The 13,031-nt window shown below is 38.7% G+C and overlaps 1 protein-coding gene across 11 annotated transcripts in view; it reads left to right on the top strand.

Annotated features, from left to right (window-relative positions):
• The window catches only part of rims1a (regulating synaptic membrane exocytosis 1a), an 879,579-nt gene extending 872,992 nt beyond the window's left edge, over nt 1-6,587 (top strand). For all 11 annotated transcript variants that reach the window (XM_072557828.1, XM_072557837.1, XM_072557845.1 and 8 more), the window contains one exon: nt 4,301-6,587. In XM_072557828.1, coding sequence (XP_072413929.1) covers nt 4,301-4,519 — 219 coding nt within the window. In that variant the 3' untranslated portion in view covers nt 4,520-6,587. The remainder of the gene's footprint in view (nt 1-4,300) is intronic.
• The last annotated feature ends 6,444 nt before the right edge of the window (nt 6,588-13,031 follow it).

Genomic DNA, 13,031 nt, shown 5'->3' with positions numbered 1-13,031 from the left:
GAGGGAATGGTCTTTGCGGAAAGCAGAAAGGGGTGGGGAGGGAAATATACCTCTGATGGTGAGGTTCGTTTGGACATGGTGGAAATGGCGGCGGATGATGCCATTTATGTGGAGGTTGGTAGGGTGGAAGGTGAGGACCGGGGGAGTTCAATCTTTGTTGCAGTTGGAGGGGTGGGGTTTGAGGACGGAGGTGCGGGACGTGGATGAGATGCATTGGAGGGCATCTTCAATAATGTGGGAAGGGAAATTATGGTCTTTAAAGAAGGAGGCCATCTGGTGTGTTCTGTGGTGGAACTGGTCTTCCTGAGACCCAATAGTGAATCCCACCCTATCCTGCATTTTATCATGTCTAATACACTTACATATCACTGGGCATTATAGGGCAATTTAGCGTGGCAATTCATCTAAACTGCACATCTTTGGACTGTGGGAAGAAAATGGAGCACCCAACGCAGAAACGGAGTGCAGTGAGGCAGCAGTGTTAACCACTGAGTTACCATATCATTCTAGGGAATCCAGTCCCGCAGTCCTCAATCCTTCCTCAGGCAATTCTACCATTGCAGGCACTCCCTCTATAGCAAGTATATCCTTCCTTAGAAGAGGTGACCAAGACTGTACACCTCATTAGGCTCCCTACTACTGCAGGAGAAAGTGAGGACTGCAGATGCTGGAGATTTGAGCTGAAAATGTGTTGCTGGAAAAGCGCAGCATGTCAGGCTGCTTCAGGAGAAGGGCTGATGCCCGAAACATCGATTCTCCTGTTCCTTTGATGCTGCCTGATCTGCTGCGCTTTTCCAGCAACACATTTTCAGCTCCCTACTACTGCAGCAAGACTCCTGAACATGGACCCCTTGAAATAAGAGCTCTCACGGACCGGGACACCAGCTCTCTTTGTACACCAACTCTCCACTTTTCAGAAATATTCTGTCTTCTCTGCCCAAGAGGATCACTTATTCACATTGTATTCCATCTGCCACCCTCTGACCCAATCATTAACCTAGTCTTCTTGAAGCCTCCTTAGATTCCCACCATTTGGGTCATCAGCAAATTTATCCATAATACATGTCCCCACATCCAAGTCATTTACAATAATTGTGAATAATGATTTTATTCTACTATCTGCGTTCTGTCTATTAAACACTTCTCAATCCATACCAGTATGGATTATCTCCAATCCTATCAAAAATGATTTGATAATTAAATATCTCACATACATCTTTCCATGGTCTATAAGTAAACACCTCAAAAAAGTCCTAAAAGACCTGTCAGACAGGATTTCCCTTTCATAATTTATGTTGACTCTACCCAATTTTGACGTTATTTTCTAAATTTCCAGTTACCACATCCTTTATAAAATAATTTAACATTTTCCCAGCTATAAATGCCGGAGGAAACATCACAGAAAAACACTACTATTATAGAGCAAGCCTAACACAGAACAGCCAGGGAATTCCTAGAGGCATGGCACTCATCCACAGATTCAGTCAACAAACACATCGACCTGGACCTGGCCACTGCAGCGGACAGCTGGAACTGACAACCGGAAGCGGCAGAGACAAGCCACTATAAATGCCGGAGGAAACATCACAGAAGCGCTTCACAGGAGGCTCCCAAGCACTGAGGATGTCACCTAGACAGGGGACGAAACGTTTGCAACACAAATTTCCAGCTCGGCGAACAGAACCACAACATTTTCCCAGCTTTTCAAACAGGCATCATAAACTAATGCATTTCTTTGCACCCTTTTTCTGTCCAAATTATCATAGTGGCTCAGTGGTTAGCACTGTTGCCTCACAGCACCAGGGACCCAGATTCAATTCCAACGTATGGAGTGGATTCGAATGTGTGGAGTGTGCACATTCTCCCCGTGTATGCGTGGGTTTCCTCCCACGGTCCAAAGATGTGCAGGTCAGGTGAATTGGCCATGCTAAATTGCCCGTAGTGATAGGTACATTGCACAAAGTTATCAAAGTCAGAAGTTTAACTGAAATATCACAGAGTAATAGAGTCAATAGAGAAGACCTTCCGAGCTTTCCGTACACACTGATCAAAAGCAAGCACCAAGCTATTCTAATCCCATTTGCCATGGCATTGTGGCTGCACATCTTGTTACTTCTCTTTTTTTTTGTGAGACAAGGTGCACGAATCTTTATTCAAATTTCTGCCACCGGGAAGAAAGGAAACCCGAGTGGCCAGTGACAAGCCCTCCCCTTCACATCAAAGGGCAATACTGCGTGAAGGGGAGGGCAGGGATTACATCAAAATAGAGTTGGAGGGGGAAATAATGCACCCTGCGGCGCCCACCTCTCCCTGAACAACTTGCATGCTTAATTACTTTTCATATGTTGTTGAAGATTTCTGCATCCACCACCCCTATAGGCAATGAGTTCCAATCTCTGATCATTGAAATCTCCGTCAAGGGAAACACTTACTTCCTGTCTACACTGTCATAATTTCATGCATCTCAGTTATGTCCCTTTTGAATGCCCTCTGATCTAAGGAAGAGAACCCCAGTTTGTTACTCTCCAGCGCTCAAGTAATATTCCTGGTAAATCTCCTCTGCACCCTCTCCAGTGCTATTGCATCCTCCTATATTGTGGATTTCAGAACTGCACACAGTACTCTAGTTGTTGCCTAACTAAGATTTTATATGGTTTCAACATAATCTCCCTGTTCCTAAACTCTATGTCATGGCGAATGAAAGCAATTATCCCCATATGTCATTTTATCCACTGAAGGGACATGCACTCCAAAGTCTCCTTGATTCTCAGTACTTCTCAGGGTCCTACTGTTCATTATGTTTTCTTTTGTTTTGTTTGTCCAACTGTTTCACCTGAAATTTATCTGGATTGAATTCCATTTGCCACTGATCAGCCCATATGATGAGCCCATCTTATATTCTCTTGTAAGCTAAGGCTATTCTCCTCACTACTTACCACCAGCTTCTATATCATCTGCAAAATTACAGATTAACCATTCAAGTCTAAATCATTTATATAGCAGTAGGATTATATAGCATTTATATACCATCTTCCAATCAGAAAAGCACCCCTCAACTATCACCCTCAGCTTTCTGCCAATCAAGCCAAATGAGGATCCAATTTGCCAAATTTCCTTGGATCCTTCTATTATCAGTCATTATCAAGGGTCATCAAAGGTCTTGTTTAAATCAAAGTAGTCTGCAACAAAAAAGCATTGCCCTCGTTAATACCTGATCACTGCTTTTAAAAATTGGTTGCAACCTCCCCTTAAGAAAACATTGCCTCTCGAAATGCAGATTAATTCTGTCAATCAGAATTGTTCACAGTAATTTCTCCACTACTGATGTTAGACAGACTACCCTGTAGTTTTCTATTTTATCATTTGCTCCCTCCTTTTGTTTTCCATTCTTGTTTTCTCTTCCATGAAATATCATAGAATCTCTACTGTGGAAGCAGGCCTTTCCACCCTCTCCTCTAAACAGCATTCCCCCATTGTATCCCTGTAATCCAGCATTTCCCATGGCTAATCCATAACCCTGCACATTCCTGGACACAATGAGCAATTTACATTTCCAATCCACCTAACCTGCACATCTTTGAATTGTGGAAGGAGACTGGAGCATGCAGAGGAAACCATACGGACAATGTGCAACTTCACACAGAAAGTCACCAAGGCTGGAATCACAGATCTCTGATACTGTGAGACATCATGCTAACCACTGAACCCCTACTATAAATGAGGTTAAACTCTTTGTAATTAACTCCTGCCAGAAGCATTACATTCCGAAATCCTGCATTCCTCCTACCAGCAGACTCATATCAAAATGTAGCTGAGAAGAACATGCCCTGTTATTTTTCTTTAAAATGAGCAATATTGCATCATACTTCTGCTCCCTTCTCCCACCTTCCCTCCCAAACCTCTATTTCACCCTTTCTGGTTTCTTTATAACCCAGTTGTGGCACATTACAAGCAATTTAAAGCCATCCACTCCAACAAATAACTTTTGAAATTATCAATATTTAGCTGTAGTCCCATTTTAGTGCATACTTGGAATGGGTTATGTAAGGCAAAGACTCCTTTAAAAAATGCTTCTGGACCATGCTTTATCATCATTTGCATTGGTGGTAACTATTCAAGGCTCACTAACAGTAAATTAAACTGTTTAAATTCCATCTTGTTACTCGAATCACAGACACACTTGAAGTTGTTTTAATGGCAGTCATGCACACCAAACCTCTTGACTACAAGATCATAAGTTTGTTATATCACAATTATTCAAGTACATATTAGAATCTGACTTGTCTCTCCTGTTTTATAGGTGATAGTGTGGGGAGATTATGGCAGAATGGACCACAAATGTTTTATGGGAGTGGTACAGATTCTCCTGGAAGAGCTTGATCTATCCAGCATGGTGATTGGTTGGTACAAACTGTTCCCAACATCTTCATTGGTGGAGCCCACCTTGACTCCCCTTACTCGCAGAGCTTCCCAATCATCTCTTGAGAGTTCAACTGGACCTCCCTGTATAAGGTCATAATGAACTACGAGGTCACCAACAGGACAAAAAAGCAGAAGCTGACCACAAATATCACTGCTGGAGCCAGACAATCACACTTGTTTTGCCAATAGTACTGTTTCAAAAAAAAATAGGGCTTCATAAATCCTAAAACAAAGTACATATGTGTATGTATTTATATATGTATGCTGGCATGAATTGGCAAAAACACACTACATTAAATGCTAAGTGGAAACTTATATATTAGTGACACTGAGTTTGTGTTAGAGACTAAATGAATGAGACCAGAGATGTGAATTTTAACAAGTTCAATATTTTGAGTATATAACAACAGAATGGAGAAACATCAGTCTGAAAAAAAAGGATGGAGTTGTTTATTCATGGTTCTGTAGAAACTATAAACAGTGCTACCTTACAGGTATTACATTTTGATTCTTTGCTCATATTTCTTCAACCCACTGTCTATTGTAATGGACTCTAGCTAACCACCTCCCTGCCCCACCCCACCCTGATGCTGACAGAGACCTTCTATTAAAGGTTACTGCATATCTTTGCGAGCCTCACCAGAGGGTGTTCAACAGCCACAGGCTTTGGTGAAGTGTTTTGACATTACTGGTTCCCAGTTAACTTCATCAAATTTATTGTGAGTTAGATATAGAAGAGAAAAACTCAAAAATATTGAGGTTCAGATTTGAGCAATGCCTATCATATTTCTTAGCAAAGGCTCTCAAGTGTTGTTTCCCATTTGCCACACATTTTGCCATTTTTTTCTTTTTGTAAGACAAGCTCATGTTTGCATTATGGATTTTTCATGTTTTCTGATGTTTTGCATGAAAAAAATTTTGAAACTGCAATCAGGCCTGGGGACTGTTCAAAGCATCTTCAGTCTTGATACTCCGCAGAGATTGTGGCACTAATTCCTTGTAATGCAGTTCTCTTCCTACAATTACAAACCATTGAGATAACTTCTGTATAGATTTGTATATTTGACTTCCCAAAGTGTTGTCCAGTAATGGAGTTAGCATAAGCTGTTTGAGCTGTACCTGGGATATTTCCTAATCATGTGTCACATGGCACTGATTTGCCCCAGTTAGAGCATGATGCAAGTTGTTTGATGATCGCTGGAAATTACAGTTGATGTTTCCTGTACACTTGGTGTTTTTTAATCTGACTTTAGTTTACATTATTTTGAAATTACTGCAAGCATAGTGCTTGAATTTTTTTTACAGTGAGATGTATTTTTTTTCTGAAAGAAAAGCAAACTTTCAATTTGCTTTTTTTAAAAAAAACATTTTTTTCCTTAAATTCCATTGACCTGAAAACCCATGTGTATTTATGTCCATGAGGCAGTGATTCTAATTCCTCTGTCCTCCTCTTCTTTGTCCTCCTCTGCCTCCTGCTCTGACAGGCCATTTTGATTTTTAGATCACTGATGTGAAGCAGCATGATTCTGGAACTGTTCAATTGCTGCATGCACGTTTTGTAGGGGGGGGGAGAACAATGCAGATGTTAATTAATGTGTGTTAACTCCACTAGGCCAGCTTGTATGTTGCATGTACTTGTACAGTTTGCTTGTTATTGATACAAAGGAATAACTAAGAAATCAGAGCCATTAATTTATGTTAACAACATTTTTGCTGATTTGAACTAGACTCAGGTCTGGTGATGAATGTGTATTGAAAACATTTTTGTACCCTCTGGAAATTAACTGCTGATGTAGAACAGGAAAAGAACCCTGTTGATTTTCGTGTAACTTCTTACTTGTGGGGCTTTAACAGGCATTGTGTACACACAGAAAATTGACTTCTAGCTATTCTGCCTGCGCAGAGTGAATTGTCTTCTTTAAATTGGCCAGCTCTTGAATTAATCTGTTGTCCTACAGGATCTAAAAGGTTGATTACTACCTGACCTGCTGAGCAGGAAGAATTACGGTTTCACAAGGTTCTAATCCCTTTATTATGGCCAAAAGCAGCTGATTGGAAAGTACCTTTCTAACTGCAGCAGTTGTCTGAACATTCCCCTGTGCTTTTAAATGAACTTCAGACTCATGTTATGTAAACATGTTTAATAAAATTTACTTTTCATGTCAGCTTTACATTTTTTTTCTTTTCTTCTTTAACCTTGAACTGTAGATGGAAAGCAATAAGGAGGTCTAGAACAGGAGTAAAGAGAGCATGTGAAATTAGATTAGTAGGTAACCTAATGGGGCGGCATGGTGGCACAGTGGTTAGCACTGCTGCCTCACAGCGCCAGAGATCTGGGTTCAATTCCCGCCTCAGGGGACTCTCTGTGTGGAGTTTGCATGTTCTCCCTGTGTCTGCGTGGGTTTCCTCCGGGTGCTCCGGTTTCCTCCCACACTCCAAAGATGTGCAGGTCAGGTGAATTGGCCATGCTAAATTGCCCATAGTGTTAGGTAAGGGGTAAATGTAGATGTAGGGGTATGGGTGGGTTACGCTTCGGCGGGGCGGTGTGGACTTGTTGGGCCGAAGGGCCTGTTTCCACACTGTAAGTAATCTAATCTAATCTAACTAAGTAGTTATTTGTGAGTGTATAAATAGTAAAAGAAGGAGCCTTGTGGCACAGTTATATTGTGTGAGCCAGAAGGCACAGCTACAAGTTCCGCTATTCAATAGATGTGTAATAACATCTTCGAAAAGGTTACTTAGAAAATATTTATAAATAGAAAAAAGACAATCATGAGAAAGGGTGTCCACAAGATAGAGTGTTGTGTGGAGGCTGAGATACTAAATGAGAGCAATTCACTTGAGAAGAGAATAATTCTGATGTATCAGCAGAGGAAGAGGCAGCAGTGATGTAAAATAGAATGAAATTAGAGAGGGCTTGTACTTAAAAAGTTAGCAATCTTCAAAGTAGAAAGGCCAGCTGAAAGAAGAGAGTGCAATAGGTGGTGCTTTTATTAAAAGGAGAGGAGGAAGGAGCAGATAGGTAGGAAGGAAGATGGACAGGGAGTACAGGTGGTGCTGAGCTGGAAGGTTGGAAGTGGGGTAAGATTGGGGGAGGGTAAATGAGAAAGCTGGTGGAAGATGAGGCTTCGGGTGGTAAGGGAGAGGCAATGGAGGAGGCCTAGGACCTGCATGTTCTCAGCAGAGTTGGAGGGGGAGTTGAAGTGTTCAGCCTCGGGGTTGTGGGGTTGATTGGTGTGGGTTCAGAGAGATGTTCTCTGAAGTGCTCTGCGAGTAGGCATCCTGCCTCCCCAGTGAAGAGGAGACCACATTGGGAGCAATGGATACAGTAAAATGATGTATGGAAGCGCAGTTGAAACTTTGATGGATGTGGAAGGCTTCTTTGGGGCCTTGGATGGAGGTGAAGGGTGTTGGGGGGAGGGGGGGGGGGGTTGGTGTGGGCACAGGTTTTGCAATTCCTGCGGTGGCAGGGGAAGATGTCAGGAGGGGAAAGTAGTTTGTTGGGGGAGGGGTGGGTATGAACCTAACGAGGTAGTCATGGAAGGAATGGTCTTCATGGAAAGCATATAGGGGTGGGGAGGGAAATATATCTCAGGTGGTGGGGTCCATTTGCAGAAATGGCAGAGGATGATGTGATGCATGCGAAGGTTGATGGGAAGTTGAGGACTGGGGGGGGTGGGGTTCTGTCCTTGTTGTGGTTGGAGGGGTGGGGTTCAAGGGCAGAGGTGTGGAATGTTGATGAGGTCCACTGCAGGGCATCATTAGTCATGTGGGAGGACAAATTGTAGTCTTTAAAGCAGGGGGCCATCTGGTGTCTTCTGCCTCAGGACCCTCCAACTCCATGGCATCAATGTGGATTTCACCAGTTACCTCATTTCCCCTCCCCCCACCTTACCCCAGTTCCAGCACAACACCACCCTCATGACTGTACATCTTCCTTCCCACCTATCCGCTCCATCCTCCTCTCTGATCCCCACCCCCACCTCCACCCTTTACCCCCACCTCCACTCACCTATCGCACTCTCAGCTACCTTCCTCCAGCCCCACCCCCCCACCCCCATTCATGTCTCCACTCCCGAGGTTCTGAGTCACATTCCTGATGAAGGGCTTTTACCCGAACCGTCGATTTCTCCTGCTCCTCAATTCTGCTTTGCTAGCACCATTCTTTTAATGAATGAGTTAAATTCGAGATATTCAATGACTGAGAGAAGCTGTATTCATTGAAGCACGTGCAGTTTGTTTCTTTGAATGAAAGAATGCACTTTGATTCATTGAACCTAAAGAATGCGGTTTGATTCATAAAACTTAAAGAATGCGTTTTGGTACAATGAATGACTGAATGAAGTTGGATTCATGAAATGAATTAGTTCAGTTTGTTCCATTGAATTAATGAATAATGTTTGATTTATTGATTAACGAAATAAACCGCACCTGCTAATTACAGCTTCTCTCAATAGATCGAGCTTAACTCATTCATTCAATGAATTACACTGCATTCATTCATTCATTGAATCCAACGTCATGCGTTCTTTCAATGAATCAAACGTTATTCATTGATTCATTGAAACAAACATAACTGATTCATCAAATGAATACAAATCCATTATTCGTTGATTCAAACTGCGTTCATTCGTTCATTGAATGAATCAAACAGCACGCATTCAATCAATGACACAAACTAAACGTAGTCGTTCAATGAGTAGAGCTTTCAACGAGTATCATTCAAAGTCTCAAGCTTAACTTGAATTAATGAGTTTAGCTTGTTCCTTTGAATGAATGAATAACGCTTGATTCATTGAATGAATGATTAAACTTTCAATACAATGAATGAATGAACGCAGTTTGTTTCATTGAATGAATGCGTGCAGCTCGAGATATTTAATGAATGAGTTGAACTCTAATCAATGTACACGTGCAGTTTGCCTCATTGAATGAGTGTAGTTTGATTCATTAAATGAATGAGCTAAGTTTGTTTCAGTGAATCGATTAAAAACATTTGTTCATTAAATGTATGATTGAAGTTTATTTAAGTTAGAGTTTAAGTTATTTAAATGGATTAATTTAATTTATTTAATGTAGGCGCTCAGCTCGAGATATTGAGTGAATGACATTCTCATTGAATTAACACCTCCAGTTTGTATCATTGAAAGAATGAATGCAGTTTGAATGTGAGCTTATCTCATTCATTCAATGTTCCATTCTTTCAATGGAACAAACTGCAGTCTTTCAATGAATGAATAAAACTGAATGTGTTAGTGCAATGAGCAGAGTTCATTCAATGTCTCGAGCTTAACTTACACTACATTCATTCATTCATTGAACCTAAGTTCGACTATTCATTCAATAAATCAAATGTTATTCGTTGATTATTTGAAACAAACTTAAATGATTCATTTAATGAATCCAAATGCATTCCATTGCTCAATGAATCAAACTGCATTCATTCATTCTTTGTATCTGACATTAAGCTTTCATTCAATGAATCAAACGTTGATTCTTTGAATATTGGAATAAACATAACTGGATACAAATGCATTGCATTATTCAATGATTCAAACTGCATTCATTCATTCTTTCAATGAATCAGTCTGTACACATTCAATCAATGAAACAAACGAAACGTTTATATTCACTGATTTGAGACATTCATTCAATGAAATTCATTATCCTTCAATTTAATGAAATAAGGTTAACACATGCATTCAATGAATCTGCATTCACTCGTTCAATGAATCAAACTGCACTCAATCATTCAATGAAACAAACTGGATGTGTTAATTCAATGAGGAGAGCTGATCTCATTCATTCAATATTTCAAGCTTGACACCTTCATTCAATGAAACAATCCAATTTCATTTAATGAATAAAACTGCACTTATTCATTTCCTGAAATAAACTTAACTAATTCATTCAGTGAAGCAAACTGCACGTGCAAATTCACTGAATTGAGCTTATCTCATTCAGTCAATGCCTCAAGCTGAATGCTTTCATTCAATGTACCAAACAGTATTCAATAATTTCTTGTTTCAATAATGGAACAAGTTTTACTCATTCATTCAATGAATCAAACTTCACTAATTCATTCAATAAAACAAATGTAACTCACATATTTCTGCACACATTCATTTACTGACACAAACTGCACTCAATCATTCAATGAAACAAGCTGCATGTGTAAATTCAAGTAGTAGAGCTTATCGCTGTCTCGAGCTTAACACCTTAATTCAATGACTCATGCCACACTTATCAATTTAATGAAGCAAAATACACGTGTTAATTCAACGAGAGGAGCTTCTGTCATTTATTTAAATGCTTAAATCATTCATGCATTCAAACTTCAATCCTTTATTCAATTAAACAAACTTAACTCATACATTTAATGAATCAAACTACACGCAGTCGTTTACACGTGTAGCTTGTTTTTTCAATCAGTGAATTTACTCACGGGGTTTGTTTTATTGAATGAGTGCAGTTTGATTCATTAAATGAACGAGTTATGTTGGTTTCATTGAATCAATGAAAACCGACTGATTCATTAAATTAATAATTGAAGTTATCGAATGAATGAGGGAAGCTCTACTTGTTGAATGAACATGTTTAGTGTGTTTCATTGATTGAATGTTTGCAGTTTGATTCATTGAATGAATCATTGAATAAAGGAATGCATTTGGATTAATTAAATGAATGAGTTCAGGTTGTTTCATTGAATGAATGGATGCAGTGTAATTCTTTCAATGAATGAGTTAAGTTCGAGATATTCAATGACTGAGAGATATTCATTGAAATAACGTGCAGTTTGTTTCATTGAATGAATGAATGCAATTTGATTCATTGAACTGAAAGAATGCGTTTTGGTACAATGAATGACTGAATGTAGTTGGATTCATGAAATGAATTAGTTCAGTTCATTCATGAAATGAATGAGTTTTGCTTGTTCCATTGAATTAATGAATGGAATTTGATTCATTGATTAACGTTAGATACAATGAGTAGAACTTCTCTCATTCACTCAACGTCTCAAACATAAAACTCATTCGTTCAATGAATCATTCGGCATTTATTCAATGAGCAGAGCTTCACTCATTAATTCCAATGAGTTGAGTTTAACTTTAGTTCATTTAATTAATCAAACTTTAATCATTCATTAAATGAATCAATTGTTATTCATCGATTCATTGATTCAATGCAGTTTGATTCATTCAATGAACGAATGAATGCAGTTTGAATCAATGAATAATGGAATGCATTTGGATTCATTTAATGAATCGGTTATGTTTGTTTCAATTATTAACTCATTCATTCAATATCTCGAGCTTAATACAATGTTTCAATAAAACATTCTTTCATTCAATGAATCAAAGTGAACGTGTTAATTCAATGAGTAAAGCTTATCTCATTCATTCAATGTCCCGAGCTGAATTCAGCGAAGCAAACTGTATTCATTCATCCATTGAAACTAACTTCAACCGAATCACACGTTATTCATGATTCAATGAAACAAACTTAAATCATTCATTTAATGAATCCAACTGCATTCATTCATTCAATGAATCAAAGTGCACATTTTAATTCAATGAGCAGAGCTTCACTCATTCATTCATTTAAACAATCAAAGTACATTCATTCATACATTGAATCAAACTTCAATCTTTCATTCAATGAATCAAACGTTGTTCATTGATTAAATGAAGCAAACTTAACTCTAACAATTAATGAATCAAACCGCAGTCGTTCATTCAGTGAATCAAACGTTATGCATTGCTTCAACGAAGTAAACTTAACTCATACATGAATGATCTGACTGCATTCAATGTACCAAACCGCATTCTTTAAGTCTCATTCATTCAATAGCTCGAGCTATTCTTTCATTCAAAGAATCACACTGCATTCATTAATTCATTGAATCTAACTTCAACCATTCGCTCAATGAACCAAACGTTATTCGTCAATTCATTGAAACAAGCTTAACACATTCTTTCAATGGAACAAACTGCATTCTTTCAATCAATGAATAAAACGGAACGAGTCCAATGAGTAGAGCTCATCTTATTCGTTCAATGTCTCGAGTTTAACTCGACTTACACTACATTCATTCATTGTATCTAAGTTCAACCATTCAATGAATCAAACGTTATTCGTTTATACATTGAGACAAACTTAAATGATTCATTTAATGAATCCAAATGCATTCCATTACTCAATGATTCAAACTGCATTCATTCATTCTTTGCATCTGATGTTAATCATTCATTCAATGAATCAAACGTTATTTTTTGATATATTGAAACAAACATAACTGGATACAAACATATTCAATGATTCAAACTGCATTCATTCATTCATTCATTCAATGAATCAATCTGTACACATTCAATCAAAGAAACAAACGAAATGTTTAAATTCACTTATTTGAGCTTATATCATCATTGTCATCTTCATTCAATGAATCAAACATTGAATGAATGAGATACGCTCTACTAATTGAATTTAAACGTAATTCAATGAAACGCTTGTTTCATTGAATGGTAGAGTGCAGTTTGTGTCAGTAAATGAATGTGTGCAGTTTGATCCATTAAATGTATGAGTTAAATTTGTTTGATTGAATGAAT

Source organism: Chiloscyllium punctatum, chromosome 3 (assembly GCF_047496795.1).
Source record: "Chiloscyllium punctatum isolate Juve2018m chromosome 3, sChiPun1.3, whole genome shotgun sequence".
NCBI classification, from domain to species: Eukaryota; Metazoa; Chordata; class Chondrichthyes; order Orectolobiformes; family Hemiscylliidae; genus Chiloscyllium; species Chiloscyllium punctatum.
Note: the sequence above shows the minus strand (reverse complement) of the source record. Positions and strands in the feature narration are given on the sequence as shown.